At 48.8% G+C, this 12,519-nt stretch overlaps 1 protein-coding gene across 1 annotated transcript in view; it reads left to right on the top strand.

Annotated features, from left to right (window-relative positions):
• Positions 1-2,576: 2,576 nt before the first annotated feature.
• The window catches only part of EPHB3 (EPH receptor B3), an 89,142-nt gene continuing 79,199 nt past the window's right edge, over positions 2,577-12,519 (top strand). The window contains exons 1-2 of the mRNA XM_015412115.1: positions 2,577-2,633; positions 8,846-9,518. Coding sequence (XP_015267601.1) covers positions 2,577-2,633; positions 8,846-9,518 — 730 coding nt within the window. The remainder of the gene's footprint in view (positions 2,634-8,845; positions 9,519-12,519) is intronic.

Genomic DNA, 12,519 nt, shown 5'->3' with positions numbered 1-12,519 from the left:
ATTATTATTATTATTATTATTATTATTATTATTATTATTATTGCTTTTTGAAATGTTATGGGACAGAAAATACAAGGGTGGGAAGGATACAAGGTGTGGGATACGGCATAAAGGAAAATGCCATCAAATTTATATCACACTTATTGCATATTGCAAACTAAGAGCCAGTTTGGTGTAGGAGAGCCAGTTTGGTGTAGTGGTTAAATGCGCGGACTCTAATCTGGGAGAACCGGGTTTGATTCCCCACCCCTTCCCCCTGCTGGATGACCTTGGGCAAGCCACAGTTCTGATAAGAGTTGTCCTTGAAAAAGAGCCGTTTCTGGCAGAGCTCTCTCAGCCCCACCTACCTCACAGGGTGTCTGTTGTGGGGAGGGGAAGGGAAAGGAGTTTGTGCTCTGAGACTCCCTTGGGTAGTGAAGGGTGGGGTATAAATCCGATTTCTTCTCTTCGTCTTCTCTTCTTCATATTTTCAGACTTAATTCTTTGTTTCCCGTTCTGTTCCTTTGTATAATTACTAAGGTTAGTCCCACTTAATCGCTGACATATCCTGTTATGTTTCCTGATAAGAGTCTAATTTTCAATAGTTCAGGTTGGAGTTTCTCCAAATTTATATTATGTGTATGCGTTGTTCTTGGCCTTCGAGGTTTCTTTCCACCCAGTCGTAAAATAGTATCCAGTTCTGATATTAGGCTGACAGTCTTGACCACTACACCACACTGTTTTTTCCTTAGTTTATTGATGGAGGCCCTTTTAGGGAAAGTTTCCCTTGGCGTTTGTTTTGTGTGGAGGTTTCGACGCCGTGTTTGAGTACCAGAGGTTTCCATAAAGCACTCCTGAGCAAGTACAGAAAGGCCCTTCCTTCCCCGGACCGACGTTAGGGTTGACAACTCCAGGTTGGGAATTTCCTAGAGATTTGGTCGTGGAGTCTGAGGAGGGCGGCGTTTGGGGAGGGAAGGAAGCTCAGTGGGATAGAATGCCGTAGAGTCTGACCCTCAAAGCCCGCCATTTTCTCCAGGGGAAATGGTCTCTGGAGATCAGTTGTAATTCTGGGAGATTTCCAAGCCCCGCCCCCTTCTGACCGTCGAGTGGCTACAGGCATTGGGATAGGGTTGCCTGCCTCCATGTGGTTGAAGATCTCCCGGGATTACAACTGACCTCCAAGCAACGGAGCTCACCTGGAAAAAATGGCCGCTTTGGAAGGTGGACTCTAGTCTAGGGCATTAAACCCCCTCGAAATCCCTCCTCTCCCCAAACCCCGCCCTCCTCAGGCCCCACCCCCAAAATCTACAGGTGTTTCCCAACCCAGAGCTGGCAGACTTAGAGGAAGCCATTCCCAATGTCCCTTTCTGCAGAGGTTTGGTTTATACTATTCTTTCTCCTCCCCGGGGCTGGATGTCTATTGAAGTGAGGCAAGGCCGTGTCCTTGAGGTGGGGGCCGCAGCTTCTGCCCCCTGGCACTCCTGCCACCCTCGCCACAACCTCCTCACCCTTCCCAGGAACACTAGCGGCTGACGGTCCTTCTCTTCTCACTCCCTCAGACATCTTTACACACAGTGAAGCAAGCCACACGAACCTGGTAGGGCTTCCCAGAAACGCACGAATTTGGGAAGTGGGCATGCACAGTTTGTCACACTGGGTGCGCTCAGACGGGGCATTTAAGCCGGTATAGAAGCCGGTTAGAAACGGAGTACTTACCCGCGATCACACGCACAACATCTGCCTCCCGTCCCTAACCGTTGCCAACCGTCGCAAGCACCCCTTAAACCGGTGTAGTTTGCCACTAGGTACCCAAGTGGTGTTTTCCTGAGTGCTCCGGTTCTAGCCACTTTTTCCCCGTCTGACCGCTCTCCGCCGGTGTAGAGCCACTTCCGTTCGGCAGCCCGAGGCTTCTGCTTTTCGGCCGCCATTTATTTATTTTTTTAGTAGGCGATGTGCGCTTGGGCGAAGCTTCGCCCCGGCGTTAATAATAATAATGTTAAAAGGTGCCTAGTGTAAGGCTTTAGACGAGTCCGGGACCTCACGGAGGCCAGTTTCAGAGTAAAACTTTTAAGGGACGTCTTCGCTTCAGGGCATGCTTGTCGGGTTGGGTTGTTCTGCGCCTGCGCAAAGATCTTCATTATAAGGAAGACTGCCTGTGCGCATGCGCAAACTGTGTAAAAAAAACCCCCGCCAAAGCGCTCTGCTGAGCGCCTGAAGTGTGGTTGCCGGGGAGTGATGTAAGAGGTGAGTGTGATTGCGCTTCCCCCGGATCAAATTCATCTAGTTGGGACCGGAGCGGTTTACACCGCTCCCAGCCCGCCGTCTGACCGCACCCACTGTGTTTAACAACGCTTAGGGAGGGAGCATTTACTTTTTTGGGAAGAGGGAGCAGGAAGTGGCAGGAGACCTCAGCACCCCTTGTTGAGGTGCCCAAGTGCCTTCTCCTTTCTTTCTGTCTCTCCTGTGGTGAGTTTGAGCTTCTGTGTCTCAAGTCCGGGCCCCCAACAGATCAGTAGATTTTCCAGCTTATTATATGTAGAAATGAGCTTGTCTTAAAACTGTACTTTTTTTTCTTTTTCATTCTCCTAGAAACGCTGATGGATACGAAGTGGGTAACATCTGAGTTGGCATGGACGGCTCATCCGGAGACTGGGGTAAGTCTTTAAATGGGGGGGGGGGGGTGGGGGAGGAGTTTAGTGCTCCAAACTGTGAGAGTTCTACTCCCGTTTTATGTATATCTTTGCCTTCCTACAAGTTTCCATCCTCTATTATCCAGCAGCTGGGCTGGAACCACCCAAAAAGGCCCGTCAGATCCAGAGTGACCACAAAAGCCACACAAATCAAACGTTTGCAGAAATTGCTCTTTGGGGCATATGTTTCCACAAGTCCAGGGTGGCTTGATTCTTAATCTGATGTGGAAAGAGGTTAAAAGAACTAGGTTTGTTTCTTTTTTACTGTAGCTGCATACTGTTAGGCAGCCCCCGACTGTGGATAGCTAAATCCACAGATCAGGGCCACGCGGAGGCTAAACAGATCTTTCTTCAAGCTTGGGGCACTCCCCAGGTTTGAAGAAAACCCGGAAAAAATACACAGTAAAGTAGCTTTCCCTGCACAAACGCATATGGACTGACCTCCGGTGGAAGCCTTGCTGGACCCGGCTGCGGTAGTGCAGCCCGGGAGCCCTGCCGGCAGCTGCTCCGACCCAGTCGCGGCAGCAGAGCACACGAGCTGCCTCTCCAGGCCCAGCAGCAGCAGAGAACACCGGCTGCTGCTCCAGGCCCAGCCGCAGCAGCGGAGCACGCCAGCTGCCACTATGGGCCTGGCCACAGCGGCGGACCATGCTGGCTGCCACTCTGGGCCTGATTCCGGCAGTGGATCATGCCTGCTGTCACTCCAGGCCCTGCAGCAAGGAGCACCAGGCTCCTTGCTCCGTAGCAGGCCCAGCAGCAGCAGAGCACGCTGGCAGATGGTTGGGATTCCCCCCTGTGAGTCCCCCCCCCAAGCCATAAGGAGATAATCAGCAACGGGGGGGGGTATCACAGGTCCCCCTTTGTTCTATTATTTTCATTGTAAGCTGCCTTGACTTCCTATAAGGTCGAAAGGTAGCGGATAGATGTTTTAAGTAAATAATAAATGATATGAAAAAAGAGATTGTGAGGTGTGTTTGTGGATGCACCTAGAAATGTAAAATTTCTGCACATTCTGAAGCTGTGGCCCAAAAAAAGGGGGAGAGGGTGAGGGAGTGAAACAGAAATTTTTTTGGGGGGTGGCTTAGTCAAAATACATGCCACGCTTTTTTCCTTGCCAAACTGATTTTTTTTTTAAATTTACTGCTTTAATGACATAAAAATCAGCATTGAGAACATGCATATGTTTGGCACATATGTAAAAATAGGCCTTAGTTCCCTATAAGCAGAAGGGCAGCCCTGACCTGGATAGCCGAGGCTATCTGAGATCTCAGAAGCTAAGCAGGACTGGCCTTGGCCAGTATTTGGATGGGAGACCTCCAAGGAATATCAGGGTCGTGACGCAGAGGGAGGCAAAACTCTGAAACATCTCTTGCCTTAAAAACAAGTCTAGCTCACCACCCAGTGGTGTATAACTCTAAAAGAGCTCGAGCTTCTGCCTGCCAGGCAATCTTAGGATCTCCTGGCTATTTTACATATAATGCCATGCGATAATTATTATTAATTATTACTGTCAAAAGTGCAAACCTGCCCACCGCTAAAGAGGCAAAGCTACAAACGGCTGCACTGTATGCTACCTTGGCACATACATCTTTTGCTATCTGTGGTAGGAAAAAGCAATAATTGAAAACAGAAAACCCAAATTTAGTAGTGATTTCTTTTAAAGTGTGCGATTTGGACAGAAATGGCCTCACACCGTCACAAGAGGGCTACTTTAATATTTGGATAGTGCGTTCCTAACGTTGCATAGTTTCATTTCTCCCTCTTTCCATGCTTTGGTCCAAAACGCTTCCAGCTTTTCCTCGGCCACCCATGAGGGCTGGAAACTTGATCCTTTTCTCCACTTTCCAAAGCTCTGCATGCTGGCTGCAGTCTGTTCTCTCTATGACACAGCAGAACTGTGTGGCCAGGCTGGCTTTTAGAAAACCTTCCATTGCCACGTCACCCCAAACTCTGCCATCACCACAGCTATCTGTGCCGAGTTCTTTTAAACCCACCGAGTCAGAAACTGAGAATAATTTCCCAGGTTTCCCTGTGTTCATGTAACTTTCACGGGAGGCTTTGTTTTCATCGTCTTCGAGACTGAGCTAAGCTCCCTCGTTTGGACCTCTGCAGATTTCGTCTTTTAATTTCGCCCTCCTCGGTCTGTTTGGCTCGTATGCTCCTGTCTTCTCAACTAATCTCGCCTGTCTCATGGTTATTAGCGCCGTTTTAGTGGGAGTCTCTGGATTTTGCAAAGTAACAAAAGAAAGGCGAGCAAAAAACCAAAACAAAAACAGTCAAGGGGTCGGGAGTCCAGTGTTCCCTCTAAGCTGAGTTAGTGTGAGCTAGCTCACATCTTTTTAGCCTCTGTCTCACACATTTTTGTCTTCGCTCAGGAAGGGATGGCTCCAGAGCAAACTAATTTATGTAGTAGCCAAATCACTCGCTCACAGCTTTTATGCCAGTAGCTCACAAAGTAGAATTTTTGCTCACAAGCCTCCACAGCTTAGAGGGAACATTGGACTCGGGACCAATGCTCCCTCTAAGTTGTGGAGTCTTGTGAGCAAAAATTCTACTTTGTAAGCTACTGGCATTAAAGTTGCGAGCCAGCGATTTGGCGACTGCATCGGTTGGTTTGCTCTGGAGCCATCCTCCCTGAGCGAAGACCAAAATGTGCGAGCCGGAGGCGAAAAAACTGAGCTAGCTCATGCTAACTCAGCTTAGAGGGAACACTGGTCGGGACATCTTTCTTAGGCGGAAAGGCGCAAAAGAGTCCGCGGCTTTTCGGTTTAGAAAAATGATGGCCGGGGGGCAAACACAGTCAGGGTTTATAGAATTATGCGGGATGCAGAGAAAGTGTAGAGAGCGTTTCTCCCCTCCCTCTTAATACTAGAACTCGGGGGGCGGCCAGTGAAGCTGATGAGCAATAGAGTCAGGTCGGACAAAAGAAAATCCTCCTTTGCAGACGCGTAACTAACTTGCGGCGCTTGCTGCCACAGAGAGGCAGGGATGGCTGCTCACTGAGACGGCTCTAAAAGGGTAATCACATATTCATGGAGGGGAGGTCTGGCATTAGCTCTTTGGGGCCACCCTATTCAGGGACACTATACCCCTGAATACCAGTTGCAGAGGTCAACGTCAGGGCGAGGCCCCTGCCTGCCGATCTTCCCGAAGGCATCCAACAGAACGCTGTGGTCGAGTTGAGCACGGCTGGCCTAAGAGTACAGGCCTGTGCCCCACTTGAAAGCAGACGGTATTATTAATGGGCTTGAATTATGGGTGGAAAGATACTGGCTGGGTATTTTTTTGGGGGGGATTATAGTAAGAGCAATGCTCCCTCCAAGCTGTGGAGTCTTGTGAGCAAAAATTCTACTTTGTGAGCTACTGACGTTAGAACATAAGAACATAAGAGAAGCCAATGTTGGATCAGGCCAGTGGCCCATCCAGTCCAACACTCTGTCACACAGTGGCCAAAAATACCAGTGCCATCAGGAGGTCCAGCAGTGGGGCCAGGACACTAGGGGCCCTCCCACTGTTGCCGCCCCACCCCAAGCATCAAGAATACAGGGCATCACTTGCCCCAGCCTGAGAGTTCCTATCTATACCTTGTGGCTAATAGCCACTGATGGACCTTGGCTCCATATGTTTATCCAATTCCCTCTTGAAGCCGTCCATGCTTGTAGCTGCCACCACTTCCTGTGGCAGTGAATTCCAAGTGTTAATCACTCTTTGGGTGAAGAAGGATTTCCTTTTATCCGTTCTAACCCGACCGCTCAGCAATTTCATGGAGTGCCCACGAGTTCTTGTATTGTGAGAAAGGGAGAAAAGTACTTCTTTCTCTACTTGCTCTATCTCAGGCATAATCTTGTAAACCTCGATCATGTCGCCCCTCAGACGTCGTTTCTCCAAGCTAAAGAGCCCCAAGCATTTTAATCTTTCTTCATAGGGACATTAAAGGACATTAAAGTTGTGAGCAGGCAGTTTCGCTACTGCCTAAATTCGTTTGCTCTGGAGCCAGTCCTTCCTGAGCCAAGACCAACATGTGTGAGCCGGAGGCTAAAAAACTGTGAGCTGGCTCACACGAACTCAGCTTAGAGGGAACACCGAGTAAGAGTAGTTCAGTGGTGGAATCGGGTGAGCTCCCCCTCACTGGCCATCTTCAAGCAGCGGCTGGACGAACACTTGCCAGGGATGCTCTAGGCTGCTGCTGCGCTGAGCAAGGGGTTGGACTAGGTGGCGTGGATGGCCCCTTCCAACTCTTCTGATTCTGTTGGACCAGCAATCCAGTTTGTGGGCCCGCACAGTTGCAAAGGTCCGGCTGAATGTGTCTGGGCAGCGTATCCTGAAATCTCTGACACCGGCGGCAGGGGAGCAGGACGTTGACGCTCTGCCCTCTCCCCGTGGCAAGCAGAGCCAAGCCCAGGACGAATTGTGCAAAACCGGGAAAACCAATTGCCAGATAAATTATGCAAAGGAAGAGGAATTATGCAAATCGGTTCTCTATGCATAACTGATTCCCCAGGCTCATAATTTAGCTTTATCTGGTGCAAAATTTGGATTGCCTCATGGCAGGGTTTGTAGAGCCGAATAGACCCGTTCCTGAGCGTAGGGTCGCCCTTTGCAACGTTGTCTCCTAGATTTCTAACAGGAAACCCACTTGTGTTCGGAAGAATTCCAGTGCTGATCGGGATAGGGATTCCAGCTTCTGAGTGGGGACCCCCCAGAATTACAGCTCATCTCTGGCTACTCTAGAGCAGTGCTCCCTCTAAGCTGTGGAGTCTTGTGAGCAATAATTCTTCTACTTTGTGAGCCGCTGGCATCAAAGTTGTGAGCGAGCCACCGTTTCCAACATTTTACTTAAAACTTCTTCTCTCAAGGGTGTTTTGGTTCTTCTCCAATATTTAGCATAAAGTATTCTAGCAGTTGTAATCACATGTAGTATAAGATAAGAGTCGTATTTCTTACAGTTTTCAGGTAAGGTATTCAACAAAAATATTTCTGGAACAAAGGATACAGAACGCTTTAAGATAACTTTAACTTTGAAAGGACAACCAGAATCTACATTTGATAATACATGGTCAGGATTTTATAAGTGGTTTGAAGACTACAATAAATAAATCACACAGACATTTAAAACTTTCCAAGGACATACAAAGTATAATTTTGATATATTTACATATACATAATGATACAAGGTGAAATATATAAACATACGATAAATTAGGCATGAGTTTCGTTAAACAAGGAACTGTAAGACTAATTTCCCCTCTTTTATGTAAGTTTTGTCTTTATGTATGTTTTGTCTTTAAACATAAAAAAAGTTAACGACAAAAAAAGTTGCGAGCTAGCCATTTGGCTTCGGCGTAGATCAGTTTGCTCTGGAACATTCCTTCCTGAGTTAAGGCAAAAATGGGTAAGCTGGAGGCTAAAAAACTGTGAGTTAGCTCACACTAACTCAGCTTAGAGGGAACAATGCTCTAGAGCCATTAGGCCACCCTAAAGCCTGTAGGCTGAACTGCTATAGGGCTAGGATCACGAAACCTCCGGAGGTCCCGCTCCTCCCTAAACCCTAGGGATGTCAGCCTCCAGGTGGGACCTGGGGATCCCCTGGATCTACGGATTCTCTCCAGACTACAGAGATCAGTTCCCTTGCAGAAAATGGATGCTTCGAAGGGTGGACTATGGCATTGTATCAATATCAGTATCACCTGATGTTTATAGCACCTTATAATGTAGGAGTTTATTTATTTGCTTGCCACTGTATTCCTTTATTTATTTATTTTTAAAAACCATCCGTGGTTTCTTTGGATTACCCCAGTGGTTCTCAACCTTCCTAATGCCGCGACCCTTTAATACAGTTCCTCATGTTGTGGTGACCCCCCAACCATAAAATTATTTTCGTTGCTATCATAAGACCATTGAAAATTTGTGTTTTCCGATGGTCTTAGGCGACCCCTGTGAAAGGGTCGTTCGACCCCCAGGTTGAGAACCACTGGATTACCCTGTCCCAGAAGTCTCCCTCTGTACATTAAGCAGCTGACTGTTCCCCAATGTAGGAGAGCCTTTATGCTTGTCGGGTTGAATTCTATATCATCTCGAGGAATGAATGATCGTTTGTTAGAAGAAGGGGCCCTGTTTAGAGAGGCGGTGCCTATGCGCTACCGGGAAACTGACGCCCTGGGTTTCATTTTGTGCAGTGGGAAGAAGTCAGCGGCTACGACGAGGCCATGAACCCCATCCGGACCTACCAGGTGTGCAACGTGCGGGAGAGCAGCCAGAACAACTGGCTGCGCACCCAGTTCATCCAGCGCCACGACGTCCAGCGCGTGTACGTAGAGCTCAAGTTCACCGTGCGCGACTGCAACAGCATCCCCAACATCCCGGGCTCCTGCAAAGAGACCTTCAACCTCTTCTACTACGAGTCGGATACGGACTCTGCCTCCGCCTCCAGCCCCTTCTGGATGGAAAACCCGTACATCAAGGTGGATACAATTGCCCCCGACGAGAGTTTCTCCAAGCTGGAAACCGGCCGGATGAACACCAAGGTGCGCAGCTTCGGACCCCTGTCCAAGAACGGCTTCTACCTGGCCTTCCAGGACCTGGGCGCGTGCATGTCCCTCATCTCAGTCCGCGTCTTCTACAAGAAGTGCTCCAGCACCATCGCCGGCTTTGCTGTCTTCCCCGAGACCCTGACCGGGGCAGAGCCCACCTCCCTCGTGATCGCGCCGGGGACCTGCATCCTCAACGCGGTGGAAGTCTCGGTACCTCTAAAGCTCTACTGTAATGGCGATGGGGAATGGATGGTACCGGTGGGAGCTTGCACGTGTGCTTCGGGATATGAGCCGACCATGAAGGACACTCAGTGCAAAGGTAAGCAGCCGTCTGGGGGGGGGGGGCTTGACTCAGTGGTAGAGCCGCTGCTTGGCATGCAGAAGGTCCCAGGTTCAATCCCCGGCATCGCCATTTGAAAGAACCAGGCAGTAAGTGATGTGAAAGACCTCTTCCATGAGACCTTGGAGAGCCACTGCCCATCTGAGTGGACAATACTGACCTTGATGGACCAAGGGTCTGATTTCAGTATATGGCAGCTTCCTGTGTATATTTTCAGGGAGGGGCCATGGCTCAGTGGTAGAGCATCTGCTTGGCATGCAGAAGGCCCCAGATTCAATCCCCAGGCAGTAAGGGATGTGAAAGACCTCAGCATGAGACCCTGGAGAGCCGCTGCCCATCTGAGTAAACAATACTGACCTTGTTGGACCAAAGGTCTGTGGCAGCTTCCTATGTATATTTTCAGGGAGGGTCCATGGCTCAGTGGTAAGAGTATCTGCTTGGCATGCAGAAGGTCTCAGATTCATTCCCCAGCATCTCCAGGTAAAAGGACCTGGAAGTAGGTGATGGGAAAGACCTCATCCTGAGACCTTGATGGACCAAAGGTCTGTGGCAGCTACCTGTGTATATTTTCAGGGAGGGTCCATGGCTCAATGGTAAGAGTATCTGCTTGGCATGCAGAAGGTCCCAGGTTCAATCCCCAGGATCTTCAGTTGAAAGGACCAAGGCAGTAAGTTGATGTGAAAGACCTCAGCCTGAGACCCTGGAAGGCTGTGAGAGAGGCCGTGGCTTTGTGGTAGAGCATCTGCTTGGCATGCAGAAGGTCCCAGGTTCAATCCCCAGGATCTTCAGTTGAAAGGACCAAGGCAGTAAGTTGATGTGAAAGACCTCAGCCTGAGACCGTGGAGAGCCACTGCCCATCTGAGTAGACAATAAAGGCCTTGATGGATCAAGGGTCTATGGCAGCTTCCTGTGTATATTTTCAGGGAGGGGCCATGGCTCAGTGGTAGAGCATCTGCTCGGCATGCGGAAGGTCACAGGTTCAATCCCCGGCATCTCCAGTTAAAGGGACCAGGCAGGAAGTGATGTGAAAGTCCACAGCCTGTGACCGCTGCCCATCTGAGTAGACAATGCTGACCTTGATGGACCAGGGGGTCTGATTCAGTAGAAGGCAGCTTCCTGTGTGAGATTTGCAGGTGCCGAAGCCCACCAAGGAGCAGAGCGGTGGCTGATTTTATCAGGCCTGAGCCCAAGTATCTCAAAAGAGAATCTCTCCCACCCAGTAATAACTGACGGAGAGACACTGTACATAGTGCCGGCTCTGTGTGCAGAACCGGCTCTTTTGGAGAGTGGCCACAGCTCAGTGGTAGAGTGTGGGCTTGGCATGCACAGGGTCCCCAGTTTGATCCTCAGTGTCTCCAGTAAATGTTTTCAAGCAGCAGGTCCTGGATAAAAACTTATATTGGCCCATAGGCTTGGGAAGAACCTCTCTCTTCATGTGACTAATACTGAGCTTGAAGATCTGACTTGGTATAGGACAACTGTTTCATGTAGAACGCTTCCTGTCTTGGTTCCAGTGGCATGGCGTTAAAAGGCCACCAAAAAATGTTGCCGTTGGTTGTTAGTCTTTTATTTATGTCTTTTATTTATGTTGTTAAACAGAACTGGAGCCAAGCATCAGTGTTTAACGTGACACATTAAATGATGCACGATTACGTAATAGAAAGCAACTTACAGTGGATTGTACACATCTGTATGGACCACAGTCCCGAATAATTTGTGACTCATTTTGCACAGTGCTGCCCTATTGCCTATCTTTTAAAGGTAGTGCGTCCTTTTCCAAAACCTTTTGTAGATTTGGAAGTTGTTGTTTCACCCAAAGAGTTATTAACACGTGGAAGTCACTGCCGCAGGAAGTGTTGGCAGCTATAAGCATAGACAGCTTCAAGAGGGGATTGGATAAATATATGGAATAGAGGTCTATCAGTGGCTATTAGCCACAAAGTATAGAGGGAACACTCTTTCTGGGGCAGGGATGCTCTGTATTCTTGGTGCTTGGGGGGGCAACAGTGGGCAGGATTCTGGAGTTCTGGTAGACCTCCTGATGGAGTTCTGGTAGACCTCCTGGTCGGTGTTCCCTCTAAGCTGAGTTAGTGTGAGCTAGCTCACAATTTTTTTGTCTCCAGCGCACACATTTTTGTCATAGTTCAGGAAGGATGGCTCCAGAGCAAACTAATTTATGCAGCACTCGCTCACAACTTTAATGCCAGGAGCTCACAAAGTAGAATTTTTGCTCACAAGACTCCACAGCTTAGAGAGAGCATTGCTCTCGATGGCACCTGGGTTTGGGCCACTGTGTGACACAGGGTGTTGGCCCTGATGGGCTATTGACTTCATCCAACATGGCTTCTGTTATGTTCTTATGAGCTGTATCTTTCTTTTTTCTTTTTCTTCCTTTTTTTGGTAGTTGGTACTGATCAGTGTTAACGTTTTTTAGGAAGTCTGGGGTTTAAGCTCCCTAAATGGGTAGAAAGTGGGATACAAATGTTTTGATTAAATCGATGGGGGGGGGAACCTTTTAAATGGAGGACTACCGAGACACCGCCTGCGAAGGAAGCTAAGCTACCATTGGCCTCGTCTGCTTCCTAAAAAGCCTTGGCAGGCCCCGGAAAAGGTGTCGGCAGGTGCGGTGATGCCCACAGGTACCGTGTTGGGGACCCCTGCTCTAACATAAGGTACAAAGAATCATAGGCTCACAGGCCGTCTAGTCCAACCCCCTGCTCAGTGCAGGATCGGCCTAGAGCAGTGATGGTGAACCTTTTAGAGACCGAGTGCCCAAACTGCGACCCAAAACCCACTTATTTATCGCAAAGTGCCAACACGGCAATTTAACCTGAATACTGAGGTTTTACTTTAGAAAAAACAACCCATACATTATCTTCAGATGATCCAAACAAAGTAAGGGAAGCAATCCCAAGTGCTTTCATTTACTTAAAATTATTTGGCAGAGAATTCGACAATTTCATGATGGTCTGGGCCTGGC

The sequence above is a fragment of the Gekko japonicus genome, unplaced genomic scaffold, assembly GCF_001447785.1.
Source record: "Gekko japonicus isolate JY-2015 unplaced genomic scaffold, Gekko_japonicus_V1.1 scaffold1739, whole genome shotgun sequence".
NCBI classification, from domain to species: Eukaryota; Metazoa; Chordata; class Lepidosauria; order Squamata; family Gekkonidae; genus Gekko; species Gekko japonicus.
Note: the sequence above shows the minus strand (reverse complement) of the source record. Positions and strands in the feature narration are given on the sequence as shown.